Below are 16,253 nucleotides of genomic sequence, written 5' to 3'. Positions count from 1 at the left end.
GCCTCCAAGCTCTCTATTTGTAATACTCTTTCAATCTTAGATGTTATGTCGTTATGTCAATATTGTCACAAATCCAGTCCATGGACTTCCATCCGCTTGCCACCAGATGTCGCTCTTCCGTTACATTGACTCTCACAGACACTACACAAACTGTTACATGTCACTACAGTTGCCATCATCCATTGCACTGATTACACACTCACATCTGCTTCCAATCAGACACGCTTTATAAGCCCTGGACTTCCTCCTTCAGATCGCCGAGTATAGTTCTGCGTTTATCACTTACCTAGTGATAGCTGCTATACCGAGCCATTCCGTGTTTCAGTTTAGTTTGTGTTAAAGTTTAGTTTAGGGTGCTTTCAGACCTGTAGATCATTTGCTTTGTTCTGAAACAGAGATTCATTTGTTACATTGTTGCATTTTCTTCTTGGTTCGGTTCGCTTTCACACGGCAACATTGCAAAGAGTACCAAACTGTGTTTATGCAAGTCACATGTGAGTAAAGCTGTCCTCTTATTGGTCAGAGTTCACTTGTTTACGTTCCTCTGCGTCATTCATCAAGATTGATTGACAAGTTTGCTCCGTGGGCTTATTGCGGCTTTATAGCTGTCCTGGCAAACGCAACACGAATGTAGCTGTCATATATATATATACATAGTGAAAATATAATTATACATATAGGGGAGCGCGGGGCACAAAGTAACGCAGGGTTAGTTGTAACACGTTTTTTAAATATTTCCACACATGCTAGCATAACCGTATTTACTAGTTACCATACTAACATTATATAGAGAAAAAAAGTGCGCCAAAATTCAAAAGTCTTTTGAAGTTATCGCTGAACATTTATTTTACCATAGTAAAATTACATTTCTGGCTTAAGTAAATTTTTCAGCTGAGTTTTTATTACTAATTTAAAATTAGACAAATCTGCTATTATTTTAATCTCCAATATGCTATTTATCGGTTTAAATTGTTTTTTAATGTTTCTATAACTAGCAGAAGACACTAACTGGTTTTGCGCAGATGGGGTAAGTTGTAACACTGCGTGTAAGATGTAATTTACACTAATTACTTTAATACATTTGAATGAGAAACAGGTGAATAAAGACAGACAATCATTGTTTAATGTTCAGAAATGATTATTTCAAGACTTGGAAAGCATTTTGGCTCGTTTATATGGGCCGTCCAAGGCATGGTTGCAATAAGTTCATTGTCAAACTCAAAAATCAGATTACTTTTAATTATTAAAAAACGCCATTATTTGCCCCCTGGATTATGTTAGCCTCTTATTGACCCCGTCTGTTCACTGGACTGCCCTTTGTGTTTTGCCCTTGCCATACCTGTTTGCTGGGGTTTCGACCCTGCTAATAATGTTACAATTATGCTGTAAAAGATGCAACTAATGTTTCTCATCTTTACTTCACAATATTTTAAAGATATCTGTAATATATACGGAATTAAATATTTAGTAATGATGCTTGATAATGACCTACACAGACATTGTGTGATCATAAATCTATATTTTCTCTATATTTTATTACTGTGTTATTTATAATTTATTGTCTATTCTCTTTAAGCTCTTTCTGATTCTGATTCTAAATGTATCACAGGTGTTACATATTGTACATAAAAAAAAGTCATGGCATTTTTTACACCATTAGTCAAATCCTCACTTTATGTCAAATGCTCATACCTTCTGCTCTTTTCTCTGTCAGTCAAGAGTTGGTTGTTTACTCTATTATCTCTTTTACTAATTCAGTCTGATTTGTGGAATTTTTTTGGGGGGGAACAGTAGCTTTCCTATTATATCAAATTGGGCACAAGTTTGATAGAATATGTTTTTGTTTTTCTCCAGCTGCAGTCAACATGAATAACCTGAATGATCCTGAGGACTGGAATATAAGGCCAGAGAGGCAGGGTAATGGTGGTGGTGACAGCAGATGGAACTATGCCCTCCTGGTGCCCATGCTGGGACTCGCTGCCTTTCGTACGTACTGCACTATTGCCCTTAAGGGTGCTTTACTAGAGTTTATGTTGTGATTTATTAAACTTTTTTTTTCTTTCTCCTGTGCTCTGTTAGGATGGATCTGGTTCAAGCAGTTTCAAAAGCAAATTGAGGAGACCAAGTTCATGATCAAGAAGGACTTGGCTAACCAGAAAGAAGAAATTGAGCAGGCTAAGGTCAAGTTCCAGAATGACTTGGCTTACCAGAAAAAGCAACTCGAGAAAGAACGTGACGCTGTAAAATACCAAACATCTGTATTGTTTCACACAACCCTGGAAATTGAAAATCAGAAAGAAAAAAGCGCTTTAATGCGTCTGAAGGATCTAGAGTACAGGCTGGTGAAAAGGCAAGAGATATTTTGTAGTAATATGGTGCATTATTCATGGAGGGTGGAGATGGAGAAGGAGTTATTGGCTGATATAGCCAAGGAGCCCATTCTTGCACATCTGAAGATGGAACATGGTCTCAGGGATATTTTTCAGAATGATCGCAGTTGTGCCGAATATCTCAACACAGATCCCCAGAAGAATGGGTGTCTGATGTGGCTGTATCTCAGATACTGGAAGCTGCAGCTCACTCTTCAATCACACCAGAGAGCTGAGGCTACTGTACTCGGCACACAGAAAAAGTGACATCTATATCACTAAAATTATGGGTTTTTTTTTTATTATGCAAACAAACATGCTATTTACAGGTGACAAATCAGATACAGAGTAACCAGGGTCAACAAAAGCCAACATGGTTTGTGTGAGTATGAGTGTGTGACTGGGTGTTGGGTTTGGAAGTATAACTAAACAAAATAATAAAAAAAAGAGTAAAAAAAGAAAGTACAACAGTAATGATAACAGTAATAATAATAGTAACATTAATAACAAAAATTAGAGGATAGTAATTAACTAAAAAAATAAATAAATGTGGGGGAAGTTGGAGGATTAGAAAGAGGACAAAATATTAATAATAATAATGGTAGTAATCATAGTATTAATAAAATAATAATAGAGAGAAAATAATAATAATAAAGCTAAAAAGAGTAAGATATTGTAAGGCTGCTTCTGGGCCCTCCGTGGGCAAGGCATAGTTTAGGCCCAGGACGAGCCATCTAGGAGAGGAGCTGCAGGGCACAAGGACCAAAGTCTCACCCCCGGCCGCCACTCACATGCCATGTTTACCTCACATATGTACTGTATATGTATTGTTAAGTGTATGATGCATTAAAAAAAAGTGTGACGTGCAGTGTGGAGCCAGCCCAGTACAAAGCCCAGGCCCCCATGCTCACGTCCCACTTACCCTGTGTGTGTCTGATATACATTCATGCATTTTGTTTTTTGTTTTGTTTTTTCCCTCTTCTCCTCCCTCTCCTTCCTCCTCTCTCCTCTTCCCTTGCTTGTTTTAAAATAGATGTATGTATACCGTCTAGTGATGCATTAAAAGAAACAAGGCATGTAGTGCTGAACCTGCCAGAGGCAAGAAAACCAGGCCAAAGCTGGTACAGGTTGGAGATACAAGGCCCCCGGCCCCACAGCACACCCACCAACCACTAAACCCAACCACACAGGCCACAGCCAAACGAGGCCCAGAGGCGTGAAAAGAGAAAGAGAAAAGAAAAGAGAGAGAAGAAAAGAAAAAAAGAAAGAAAAAAAAGTGCAGAGAGCAGAAAGCGACCGTAAGAAAGGATAAAGATAAAAAATAAATAATAATATTAATAATAGAAAAAGTTTTTGATTTAGTTTGATATTAGCCTTTGTTGCTACCTCTTCCTAACCCCCCTCCCCCATAATCTTATGTAGATATTGATGAATGGTGTGTTGTTGAGGGTGGCTTCAGAGGGTCAACGGATTCATGATTGATGGAAGTTTATGAGAGATAACAAAGAGGGGTTCAATTCTGTTGTATTATTTTGAGTGGAAGTTGATAGGTTTTCCATGGAGCAATATGGTGGAGGGATGTCCCCATGAAGGGCAGCTTTCCTTTTCGGCCTTTCAGGCTGTAATTTGACCAGGCCTCATTGGTAGCTAGTTTCCGGAGGATTCTTCTCACAGCATCCCCAATGCTGCTGCCTCCCAACAAGCTCAAAAACTGGATCTATGCAACATATAAAAATAAATATTAAGAACAGGGCTCTGAACCGGTTCAACGAAAACAAACAGAATCGAAAATTTGAAATGTCCATTAATGTTATTTTAATGTTCCATTTAATAATTAAAATTTACTGTCAACCAATCATGAATTCAAGTAGTGCAGCCTATGCAAATACGCATCCAACGAATGAAATGCCTGCGCTCAGCTGTGAAATCGTCATAGGTAAGTCGCAATGGCAATGCACCGGCGACTTTATCCGAGGATAGTGAAAAATAGATTGCAGCCTGTTCATTATCAAAATAAAATATAGTTAAAAAAAATTTACAAAAATATATTAAACGTTAAACTGCACCGTTGTACAATCTGTTGATCTGCGTGACAAAGGATGATGTTTTATGCCGATGCAAGTTAAGTACAAAGCCTATTACATAATAAATAATATTTTAGCATCCCGATACGTTGCAAAAATGGAAACAATCTGGATTGATGCCGAATGCGAGAGGTAGGCACCAATCATTTTATTAGATAAGACCCTTATTCCTTGGCTGGAGCCCTTTAATGCTGCATTGAAACTGCAATTTGGACCTTCACCTCATTGGCCTACACTGAAATAATAAAAACCTTATTTTCTTTTCGACTGAAGAAAGAATGTATGAACATCTTGGATGACATGGGGGTGAATAAATTATCAGGAAATTTTAATGCTGGGGTGAACTAATCCTTAAATACACAATATAGGCTACACAATTTGATTATTTCAAAACTTCATGCTTGGATTTAACACAACAGTATAACAAGAAGGGTTTCCCCTTTTATAAACCAATATATCCTCCTAATAATGTAAAAATCTCTTGTTATAACACCATTTTTTGGCCTGTCAGCAATATGCTGCTGTAATGTTGAAAAAATCTTTTTGCAAGTCAAGCCTACCATCTGAGATGACATCACAGCTTGCATGAGGGCAGTGTACAAGGCAGAGTCTGGGAAACACAGCAAAGGGAATAGTATAGACTTTGTTAAAACAATTGCATTCACTGTAGTACAAAATAAGTGTTCATTGCTAATCAAAGGGGGCAAAACGGGTACAAAAAAACAACTGTAAAAGGCTTACATTATAGGAAAAATGACTACAAAAGAAACAAAATTCTGATCCAACATCTTTTGTTTAAGATCAATCTCATTGTTCATACAAAGGTATTAGCTAGTAACGCTTCCAAGGACAACACATACATTTTCAAAATTTGGTTAATGTGTTAAAACATTTAAAACATAACATTTAGATTTGTAGACCCCTTAACCTACCCCCAAACATAAACTTACCCATATTACAGCGAATATTAAAAAAAAGAAATGCATTACAATAGACTAAAATTTATTTTGAGCCGCAAATCCGTCCTACCTTTAAAGCCATATTTTCTTAAAATATGTACAGTAGGCTATAAATAAAAACATGACAGACAGACAAGTGCAATCACACTAACTATGACTAAAATTAACCGTAGCAAGACATTTTCTTTTGTTTTTGGAGAATTGATTTTACTGCCTTGCGTGTTAAGATTCTTGAAGGAATTTCTGAACGAGTTCATCAGCGCGGGTTTTATGCTAACGGCCGCTGCGAGGAAGATGCTTCAAATCCACGCAGTTTTATGGTTTAAGATTTGGATTACAGCGCACTAAGAAAATGAATTACTTTTGAAATTATTTAGCGTTTTGGTGTGTGTTCAATTGTCAGTCACAGCATATCGGAGAAAAGGCCTTTGGTGTCCCACGTACGGGAAACTAAATACATGCAATGATTAAACGATTGCAGAAAATGCCATTAATTGTAAGTGTTTATGAACAGACTATATCTAGTCTTGTTGGACTCTAATTGAAACGAGTTGGCAGCAGAAATCTCAGAGAACAGAAATTTTATCATTTTATGTAACGTTAAATAAGCAAACTTCACTTATTAAACACATTTAGAAACATGCCTTGGTATGAAAAATACAATATAATACATGTTAATGCCACGATTGCATATTCATATGGATTTATTTGTAAGACGGTTAAGTTGTTCATACATAAATAATTTACATTTTGTCAGGACGACAGAATTAGTTTAACTTGCTGTTAAAACGTTTCAGTGTCTATACAAACGCAAGTAAATATATTTTGTAGAACCACATTTTCACATTCTCACGAGATAATGTTAATAACTTAATGCTGACTTTGGTTTCGCAAAGTGTGGTCACAACATTAACGTTACCTTCATTAACAGAACTTCAACGTTTGCTTCATTATCGGAAAAATTGTGTTTCACAAGAAGTGCTTATTAAAATAACTACTTGATAGATAATAAAATTAGAAGACATATGTTATACTCACCATAGAAACTGCTGCTAGCCGGGAAAAAAAGCCACCAAATGTCCTCAGTCTGGATCATCAACGGATGCTGGGATAGATGCCCCGCCCCTCCGCTGTCGCTATTGGTGCGTGACCTTTGTTATAAAACGCTTATAGTTTGAAAACGCTATAGATATCCAACGTTCCACAAATATAGGGAAATTACAGATATACCATTTCTGTTGCGATAGACCAGACTGGGTTGGATCCATTTGCAGCTTTTATTAAGATTGGTCAAACAGGCAGTGTCAATCACCAGCAAACTAAGCAATAGAGGCGAGGCAGAGACAGAGTCGAGAAAACAGGCGGAAGGTCGAGGCAGGCAAAAGTCCAATAAACAAATCCAAGTCGGAGCAGGCAGAGAACAATCAGCAACGATACACAGTCCAGGGTCGAGAGGTATAAAAACAAACACGGGTAATAACGCTCAGAAATGACAGCCGGAGCACATCAAGACTTCGCAATGAGGTGCTGTGTGTGAATGGCTTTTATGTGTGTGTGTGTTAATGAGATGCAGGTGTGGGGTGCAATCAGTCCCAGGTATGAGGCATGATGGGAATTGTAGTCTGAGGTGGCATGCAACAGTTAGTGTAGTGCAAGAGTTCATGTTCATGTTCATTCTTTTTTATTTGCGAATGACCTCTGGTGGTGAGTTAATGGAAGTTCATGGCCAGGATTCCTGACAATTTGATTGAAATGTATTTTTTTAATTATTATTTTCATGAGAACTTGGCTGAAATAACTGCATGTTTATAAATGGGTTAGGAAGATGCAGTTGAGGTCAAAACTTTATACACCTTTCAGAATCTGCAATATGTTGATTATTTTTTCCAAAATAAGAGGGATCGTACAAAAAGCATGTATTTTATTAGTACTGACCTGAATAAAGCCGGGCTCAAACTGTGCGATTTTTAATAGTCTTTTGCGATTGCTGCTTGTCACACTGTACGAACATGATCCCCATGTCAGACTGTAGGATCTCAGTTGTCTTAATGTCAGACTGTACGACAGTCAAGACGCGATAAAAACGGACGCACTCAAGAAGACTTGTCCGGAGTTTTACGTCATCGATACGTGACCCGCGTTCTCTCGCTATAATGGTAGCTAGCAAACAACAGCAACGTGTAGCGTTAGTTTTATCAATGACACGCCTTGATGTAAAAAAAAAGAAAACGAAAAAGACGACGTGTGTGGAGCAAGTCATGGCTGGGCAAAAGAGGACTTTATGGACTTCCAGTTCTACAGAGCGAACTTGAGGTAATTTTGTTATTCGAGTTTAAACATCCTGCCCCTTAATAAATAAACTTTAAGTAAACTTTACCTTGTACATGTATTGTTTTTACAAATAATGAATGGTTTGAAGTTGTCGCGCTAATTGCGTCATCAAGTTCAGTGCTCCTATTGGTTCTTGGTTTGACGGTCGTCGTAGGAGATGTCACACTGCAGGAAACTTGAGGAAAGTGTCTGAAATCTTCTGACACTGCCAGAATTTAATCGGAGGAAAAAATTGATCGCAACGGCCATTAATCGGCTGTCGGTGAACATGTCAAACCAGCGATCTAGACAACCGATTTTAGCCTAGGATTATAGGAATCTTTTAGGATGTTAGGATTTTCAAAATTTGTCTCAGATGAACAAATCGTGGCCAAAATCGCACAGTGTGAGCCGGGCTTAAGATATTTCACATAAAAGAAACTTACATATAGTTCAAAAGAGAAAATAATAAAATAACCTTGTTCAAACATTTACATACCCTACTGTGTTGTTATGATCCACAGCTGGGGGTTTTTTTGTTTAGTGATAGTTGTTCATGGATCCCAAATTTGTCCTGAACAGTTAAATTGCCTGCTTTTCTTCAAAATTCCACAAATTCTTTGGTTTCCAGCATTTTTGTGTATTTGAACCCTTTCCAACAATGACTGTGTGATTTTGAGATCCATCTTTCCACACTGAAGACAACTAAGGGACTCATATGCAACTATTACAGAAGGTTCAAACTCTCACTGATGCTCCAGAAGGAAAAACCATGCATTAAGAGCCAGGTGTGTAAAAAAAAAGATGTGTCCGTTTTTTTTTGTTTTTTTTGCCTAAATATCTTCTTTTTTATTTATATTATACTGCCCTTTAGAAGCTACAGAAGATACTTACATGTGTTCCAGAAGACAAAACAAAATTCTGACAAAATTGTCAAAATTTTTCCAGAAGACAACATTTTGAAAAACCAAAGAATTTGTGTGACCTGAAGAATTTTTCTGAGGAACAGCAGGCTGGTTCAGGACCAGTGAGGGACTCATGAGTAAATATCCCTACACAAACAAAAACAAAATGAAAAAAGCACAGCTGTGGATCACTCTGGTAACAACAAAGTATTAAGAATCAAATATGTAAACTTTTGAACGGGGTCCTTTTTATAAATTCAACTATTATTTTATGTTGTGTACTATAATGTATTTTAGGTGAAATATCTTATTAAGGTCAGTACTAAATAAAACATAACATGAATTTTGTATGACCTGCCTGATTTTGGTAAAATAAATAACATTCTGCAGATTCTGCAAGGTGTATGTTGCATCCAGCGCAGTTCCAAATGAAATGTCCTCATCTAAGTAAAAGGGAACTGTATGGGAACATTCTGTTAACGTTAATGTTTTCTTTGTAGCGTTGCTATGTGACCATAGAATAACCAATACGGGACGTTCCCCTTAAGTCATATCGGGAACGTTGAACAGCAGCACTTTCAAAACCAAAAGAGAACGTTTTAGGAACGTCCCTAAAGTTCTGTAAAGGTTTGGGATTTTTGTCACCTTTACAGGACTTTAAGGGAACGTTATGCAAGGTCGCGAGAACGTCCCCTCCTACCGGGGTAAACGTTCATGTAAGACATAACAGATTATGATTGTGTGAATCTCACCAAGACATATTTCGCAATAATTGTTCTTTATAAAGGGGGTCGCACACCGAACGAGAACCGCAGCGCACAAATGACTTCAGAAGAGGAAAGCCCAGTACCGGAGACAGCAGGGACTGAAAGTGAAGAAGTTCTAGAACGGCCACACAGAGACCCAGACAAAAAAGAAGAGACAACCCAAAAAATCTGAACACACGAATTAATGCATAAATTGACAGCAGGTCCTCCATTTGCTGTGTACTCATCCTGAAGTACTGCAGGTGCTTTTACGGCCTTATTTGCAACTCCTGAACAAGGTGGTGGCAAGTGCCAAATTGTGTCCTTTTTTCATTTAGGGGGTGTACCCAAATGCGATTGACTCTTTTCTGGCTAGCTAACGTTAGCTAAACAATATTGCTACTATGTAACATAGTTGCCTAGACAACAGATACAACAAAACAATAACAGACTTTTCATAACACAGATTCTTTTCATTGATTAACGTTGAAAACTCAGCTATTATCCATTAAAATAATATGTTTAAAATAATAATAATAATAATAAATGAAGTTAAAACTCACCCATTTTGTTTGGAATTTGAGCATATAGAATGTGCGCGTCTGGTGTGCGATACCTCGAGTTGTCCTAGACGTGGCGCTGCGCTTCTCGATCGGTGTGCAACCCCCTTAAGTGAAATTACTTAACTTAAATATACAAGCTTTATACAAGGACAGAGTAAAGGTACACTGGACCTAAAATTCCCACACTTTTAAAAACGTTTTTTTTTTTTTTTTTTTTTTTCCTTTTTGAAAACGGGTCCTACAGAACACAATAAAAGGGTTAAACAAACGCTCATTTATATTTCATAAGGAAGACAGTCAGTCGGAGTTAACCTCCCGTAATGTTAGGTCGCAGCTAAAGCAAGAAGCAAGCTAACGGTAGATGATCAATGCTGAGCTAAACATGTTTAACGTTACTGACCTATCAGGGGGCTGTTCCATAAACCAAGATTAGAGTATAAGCCAGGCTTATTTCGGTTAGTCAGGCTTATTTTTGGTAGATTCGGTTTCATAAATCAAATTTAAAGAAGTTCAAACTCAGTTACCCCGGCAACTTATGCTGGCAAACTAACCTGGTCCGGAGCAGGCTAACTGTCAGGCTAAGCTGAGCTCCTCTAACTCTGACCAATAGGAACGCATCGATATTACCACTGACTCTCTCACATACAGTCAGTTTAATTTATTATCGGTCCAAAAATAAGTATACAGAAAATACACCTTAAATAATCAAATAAATAAAAAATAGGCTACAACCAACTGTATTTAATGTATTGTGCCCAAAATGTAGGCGAATGACATTTTAACATAGTTGCTACTTGTGCATGCAGTTGATCAGAAGTTTCTAGCCATGCAGTCTTTCTCTCTGAATTTATGACAGCTGTACCTTTTATGGTTATTAGAACATTAAAACATTACAATCTAAAATGGCTCTTTAAAGCATTAAAGCATAAAAACACAATCAAAAGTTAAAATCACTGAATTAAAAATGTAAATTTATAATAGAAATCAGAGTACATTTTAACTGATAAGAGGAACACATAACTCATTTGAGCTAGTGATTAACAGTTGCTGCTATCATAAAAATACACTTATATGTAGGAAATTAAAATTCTGTGTGTCACATTTAATGTCCAACAACAAATATTTTAGCAGAATGTATATTTTATTCAGAATTCTTGCGCTAGTATTCTATTCTGCTCTGTCTGTGTAGCGCGCATGCGCGCCGCAGCACTCGTTCTCTCGCATAAGCCTCGCCCACTCCTGACAGCTAAATGAATATATTTGCATGGCTTTCTGACATTTTACAGATGTAAAAAATATACCTGTGACGTATCAGTTATGCACTGAGGAAAACACAATGTTTCAAATGCGTTAAACAGCACAAATATTCGCTGTTTGCTATGGTGGATCGATTTGATCCATGATCGACATTAAGGGCTGCTTCAGAATAAGCGTGTACTTCACATTATCCTGACTCACTGAACCTGGATAGCATTAGTCAGATTGCGTGAACTTGAATTGTCGTTTATGGAACCGCTTTAGTCCCGATTGATTTGTTAGGTTATTTCAAGTCAGGTTTTGGACTTTAATCCCCGCTTTTCTTAGCGTCTTTTATGGAACAGCCCCCAGGATGCGTGATAAAATTAGATGTGGTTGAGCCTGAATCTTTTATCCTCATATCACATATTTTGCATTGAGCACTTCTTCTGTTTGGGCCGTCTTGTTTGAAGTTTTTAAAGGGCACCTATTATGGAATTTTGAAAATTACCTTTCATGTAGTGTGTAACATAGATCTAAGTGAACAAAAACATCCTGCAAAGTTTTATATATGAAAGGTCACCGTAAAAAAAGTTATTGTCTCAAAGTAGGAATCGACTCTGAGTCAATTTAATGAATCGTTTTTCAAATGAGTCATTTTCCTTTTCGTTGTGACGTCAAGGCGAAAAATTATCAAATTGGCCGCGCCCACTCATTGCGCGCGCAGACACCAGGGAATTAGGGAAAACATGTCGACAACAAGACGCTGTGTTCTAAAGTGCGAAGTAAAAGCGACCTTTTTTTCACTGCCCAGGGACAAGAATGTGAACGGGAACGGGCGTTCCGTTTCCGACAATCTCTGCACAGAGTATACCAATCACAACTGACTGGGTCATCTGACCAATCACCGCAGATTAGCGTCACGTAAAGGAGGGGTTTGGAAAAATGAGTCGTTGAACGAATCATTTGGGAGTCGGTGAGCAAATAAGGTAAAAATAAATGCATATTATACGACAACAAAAGTGTTTTTTGTCATTGCATGCATGTAAAACTGTTGTTGGGGACTCCCAAAACAACATTATAAGGAACATTTTAAATGTCATAATAGTGCCCTTTAAATCCAAAGCTAACGATGAATGGCACAGCAGTCGACATGTTTGTTCGTCGTCATCTCATGTGTGGCGGCCGCGCCTAAAATAAAAAAAAATTAAAAAATGTGTGGCCGCGCGCAGCGGATACGTAGTATGTCACGTGTTACATGGGCAGGTTATAGGTAACGGAGGGAGGGGAATAACAGCGAGCTCATCAGTTGTTTCCTAAAAATAAACATTGTTCACGAGTGCCGCAGCTCGAGTCCGAGTCGAGTCTGAAGTCTTTCGAGGACGAGTCTCAAGTTGAGTCTGAAGTCACTGTGTGTGCGACTTAAGTCGCACTCGATTCCGAGTCTCAAACTCGAGTCCCCATCACTGCTGTGTAGTGCCATTTTGTCTGGTCTACTCGTTACTCCCCGGTGTTTGATGTCTGCCTTGTCCTGATGTCAAGTATGTTAATTTGAGTTACATTCGTGTCTGCGTGTTCCTCGTTCCTCCCTGCTGTGTACACCGTGACAATAATAAGGCACTATAGGGCTGTTACCAATCCAATGAAATCGGTATTACCAAAACGGTCTTTCCACTGCAGAAGAAGCAGCTGAAGTGGCATTTAGATGCATTCACACAGACAGTTTAATGAAGCTGAAATGTAGCATGAATGCATTTACACTGGGAAATTATAACAGCATAAATAAGGTTATGAGCTTGGTGTTTTAAATCCGTTTTTTTTTAATATCCATTAAATTTAGATATACATTTTTGGGAAAAAATGCAAAGTAAAGGTACTTTTAAATATAAAAGTAAACCGCCAGTAGGTGGCAGCAAGTGACTGTCTTAATGAGTGAGTCATTCATTCAAACGATTCGTTCAGACAGCTGATTCATTCAAGAATGAAGCAAGAGCCTGGCTGTGTTCGAAATGGCATACTTGCTTACTGCATACTGCCCAGTACACAGTGTACACTGCCTACTATTTTTTAAAGAATAGTGTGTGAAACAGTATACAATAAGCAACAAATGTTTCAGAGTAGTATGCTTAATTGTCACATGACAAACACAAACATTAATTCAGCACAGCTGTGAAGGTTGTTACCTTACAAACAAATGTGCAAACTAGTCTTTTTACAAAGGCTTGTTATTAAGGCTTCATACTAGTAAACAATATTGGCCAACTGAACTTATTTCATAACTGAATAACTTTACATAGGCTATAGACTGAACTGAATGAGCTGTCTTTAACTGAACAATATTTTGGCAGTTACACTAAGTGGAAAAAGTGATATAATCTAATTACACTAAGTGGAAATAATGATAAATTATGTTTACACTAAAATAGCAGCGTTTTCTTTAGCAACAGGTGTGTAAATAGTAGTTAGGTGGCAGATATTTATACTGTGGTACATTATAAAACAGTATGCAATTACATTTTACATTTACATTTATCTGACACTTTTATCCAAAGCGACTTACAATTGCTATATATGTCAGAGGTCGCACGCCTCTGGAGCAACTAGGGGTTAAGTGTCTTGCTCAGGGACACATTGGTGTCTCACAGTGGATTCGAACCCGGGTCTCTCACACCAAAGGCATGTGTCTTATCCACTGCGCCATCACCACCCATTTTAGAGTGTAAATTATCATAAATTTTATTTGAACGCCACTTTATTGGGACAAAAACCTACTAACAGCTAAGCACTGTATTATTAATGAGGTGTTTAATCTCCACTTTTAAAATATTTACTTAATTTTTTATTGAAAATAAATGCCTTTCTAATCTGGTATGTGATGGGAAAAGGAGTTGCACAAGTTGGACAAACTTGAATCGCTCGTATCAGCAGCACACAGCTCGTATCTTTTTCTCTCTCCGCCACTGATTCTACAGAAATACACGTGTCTTCTGCAGAGCTGTTTATCACAGGCAGGCATTGGCAATAGCATCCAGCTGCAGCCCCGCAGACTCACCTCCGGCTAGACACCACTGGCTGGACACCAGTGGATAGACAGCCTACATCATTTCTGTTTCGCCGCTAATTTCCGTTTTCTCCGTCATTTCCGTTTTCACCGCTGGATGGACAGCAATTTTATTTCCTATTTTCACCTCTGGATTGACATAAATTTATTTTATATTTTCACCTCTGGATGGACAGCATATTTAGTTCTCACCTCTGGATGGACAGTATATTTAGTTCTCACCTCTGATAGACATTTATTTTATATTTTCACCTCTGGATGGACAGCATATTTAGTTCTCACCTCTGGATGGACAGCATATTTAGTTCTCACCTCTGGATGGACAGCATATTTAGTTCTCACCTCTGGATGGACAGCATATTTAGTTCTCACCTCTGGATGGACAGCATATTTAGTTCTCACCTCTGGATGGACAGCAAATTTAGTTCTCACCTCTGGATGGACAGTATATTTAGTTCTCACCTCTGGATGGACAGCAAATTTAGTTCTCACCTCTGGATGGACAGTATATTTATTTTACATTTTCACCTCTGGATAGACATTTATTTTATATTTTCACCTAAGGATAGACAGCATATTTATTTTCTGTTTTCACCAGTGGATAGACAGCATTCTTTGCAGGATTAATTGCACACGTCTTTTCCGTATTGTCATTTTACTTTTATGACTTAAAATATATAATATAAAAGCTGTGTGCAAATTGAAATATGATCTTTATCATATCTCTTTACATAAAACAATTCTCAATAATATACTTAATATTATAACATCAATCATTCATGCAAACTGCATACACAAGAACCACCTTGAAAATATATATTGTTCAGATCATATCACAATTTTTTGTGACAAATTCAGCCTAGATCAATGGACTATAACGTTTTGTCAATACAACAGACTTGTACATGTTAATTGACCACAGTTATTTGCCTTGCCCCTTTGGATATTCAATTCTTATTTTTTTTGTGTAAATGTAACCACTTCTGTTTTTAAAATATACGTAGATTCACATGTTCAGACAATTTACCAAACAATCCAGATCAAATTAACACTTCATGGTTTTGCAATATTTATTGTAAATTACACAATCTAATTAGTAAAATTAGTCAAATCTGACCATCAGAATGAAGATGCCATAAGGTTGTGGGGGAAGTCCCTATTTCCAGAGAAAATAAAACATGAACAGTTACAAATAAACTATTGCACACTGTGCACACCACACCTCATTCCTGCCCCCTAAAACTGGCAGACTGGCAGTCTGGGCAATGCTCAGGAAATTCAGGGTCTGTATAAAACCCTCGCAGGTCTCAACGCCTGTGCCTTGCAACCAAGGTTGCACTTGTACATGCAATAGCCTGTGGAAACAAACACAAAAAAACATTAACTACAGATTCAAACAATATACAAATGGTGTGTCATATTGAGAAAATGTACCCACCTTTGTATTTTACAGATCTCGCAAGGTGAGCCTTTAAATGAATGATTACACGGTATCGGTCTATGGGTTTAAAAATGTTTGAATTGCACAGCGGGCAGTGATACCGGCTGCAGCACTCTGTGCATTTCTGTTGGTGGTAGCTCCGTCCCTTTACGCACACTAATGTGATTTGCCTAAAAGAAGAGGGTAGTATTAATAGATTGTTTACGTAATAAGTATAGTGACACATATGAAATACCGGTAGTACCTTATAATTCATAAGAGTTTACAAAAATCCAATTAATAACTTTCCAAAAAAAAAAAAAGGAATTGAACAATGTAGGTGAAAAGTTGTGTGTGGTAGATGGACTGTAAAAAATAGTGTGGTAACAAAAACCAAAAAAACTTATATAAAATGTTAACATTCTCCTATACAAAATATGTAAAATGGTAAATGGACTGCATTTAGGCTATATAGCGCTTTCAACATCATCATAAACATATTAAACATCAGGCATTTACACGTGCATAGGGAAAAGTACTAACGTTACTTCAACAAAAAAACATAGCTAGCTAGCTAGCAAACTCTCGTGTGCATAGACA

General features: G+C 37.5%; 2 protein-coding genes across 3 annotated transcripts in view; both read left to right on the top strand.

Annotated features, from left to right (window-relative positions):
• Positions 1-16,253, top strand: part of LOC306867168 (uncharacterized protein) — a 514,062-nt gene that overhangs the window by 336,946 nt on the left and 160,863 nt on the right. The window lies entirely within an intron of this gene.
• Positions 1,866-2,636, top strand: LOC306861755 (coiled-coil domain-containing protein 127-like; the record flags this gene model as incomplete). Its single annotated transcript, XM_079404217.1, has 2 exons — positions 1,866-1,986; positions 2,080-2,636. The coding sequence occupies 2 exons, from the start codon at positions 1,866-1,868 to the stop codon at positions 2,634-2,636; spliced, it is 678 nt and encodes a 225-aa protein (XP_079260343.1).

This window comes from Barbus barbus, assembly GCF_936440315.1.
Source record: "Barbus barbus genome assembly, chromosome: 4".
Taxonomy (NCBI): domain Eukaryota; kingdom Metazoa; phylum Chordata; class Actinopteri; order Cypriniformes; family Cyprinidae; genus Barbus; species Barbus barbus.
Note: the sequence above shows the minus strand (reverse complement) of the source record. Positions and strands in the feature narration are given on the sequence as shown.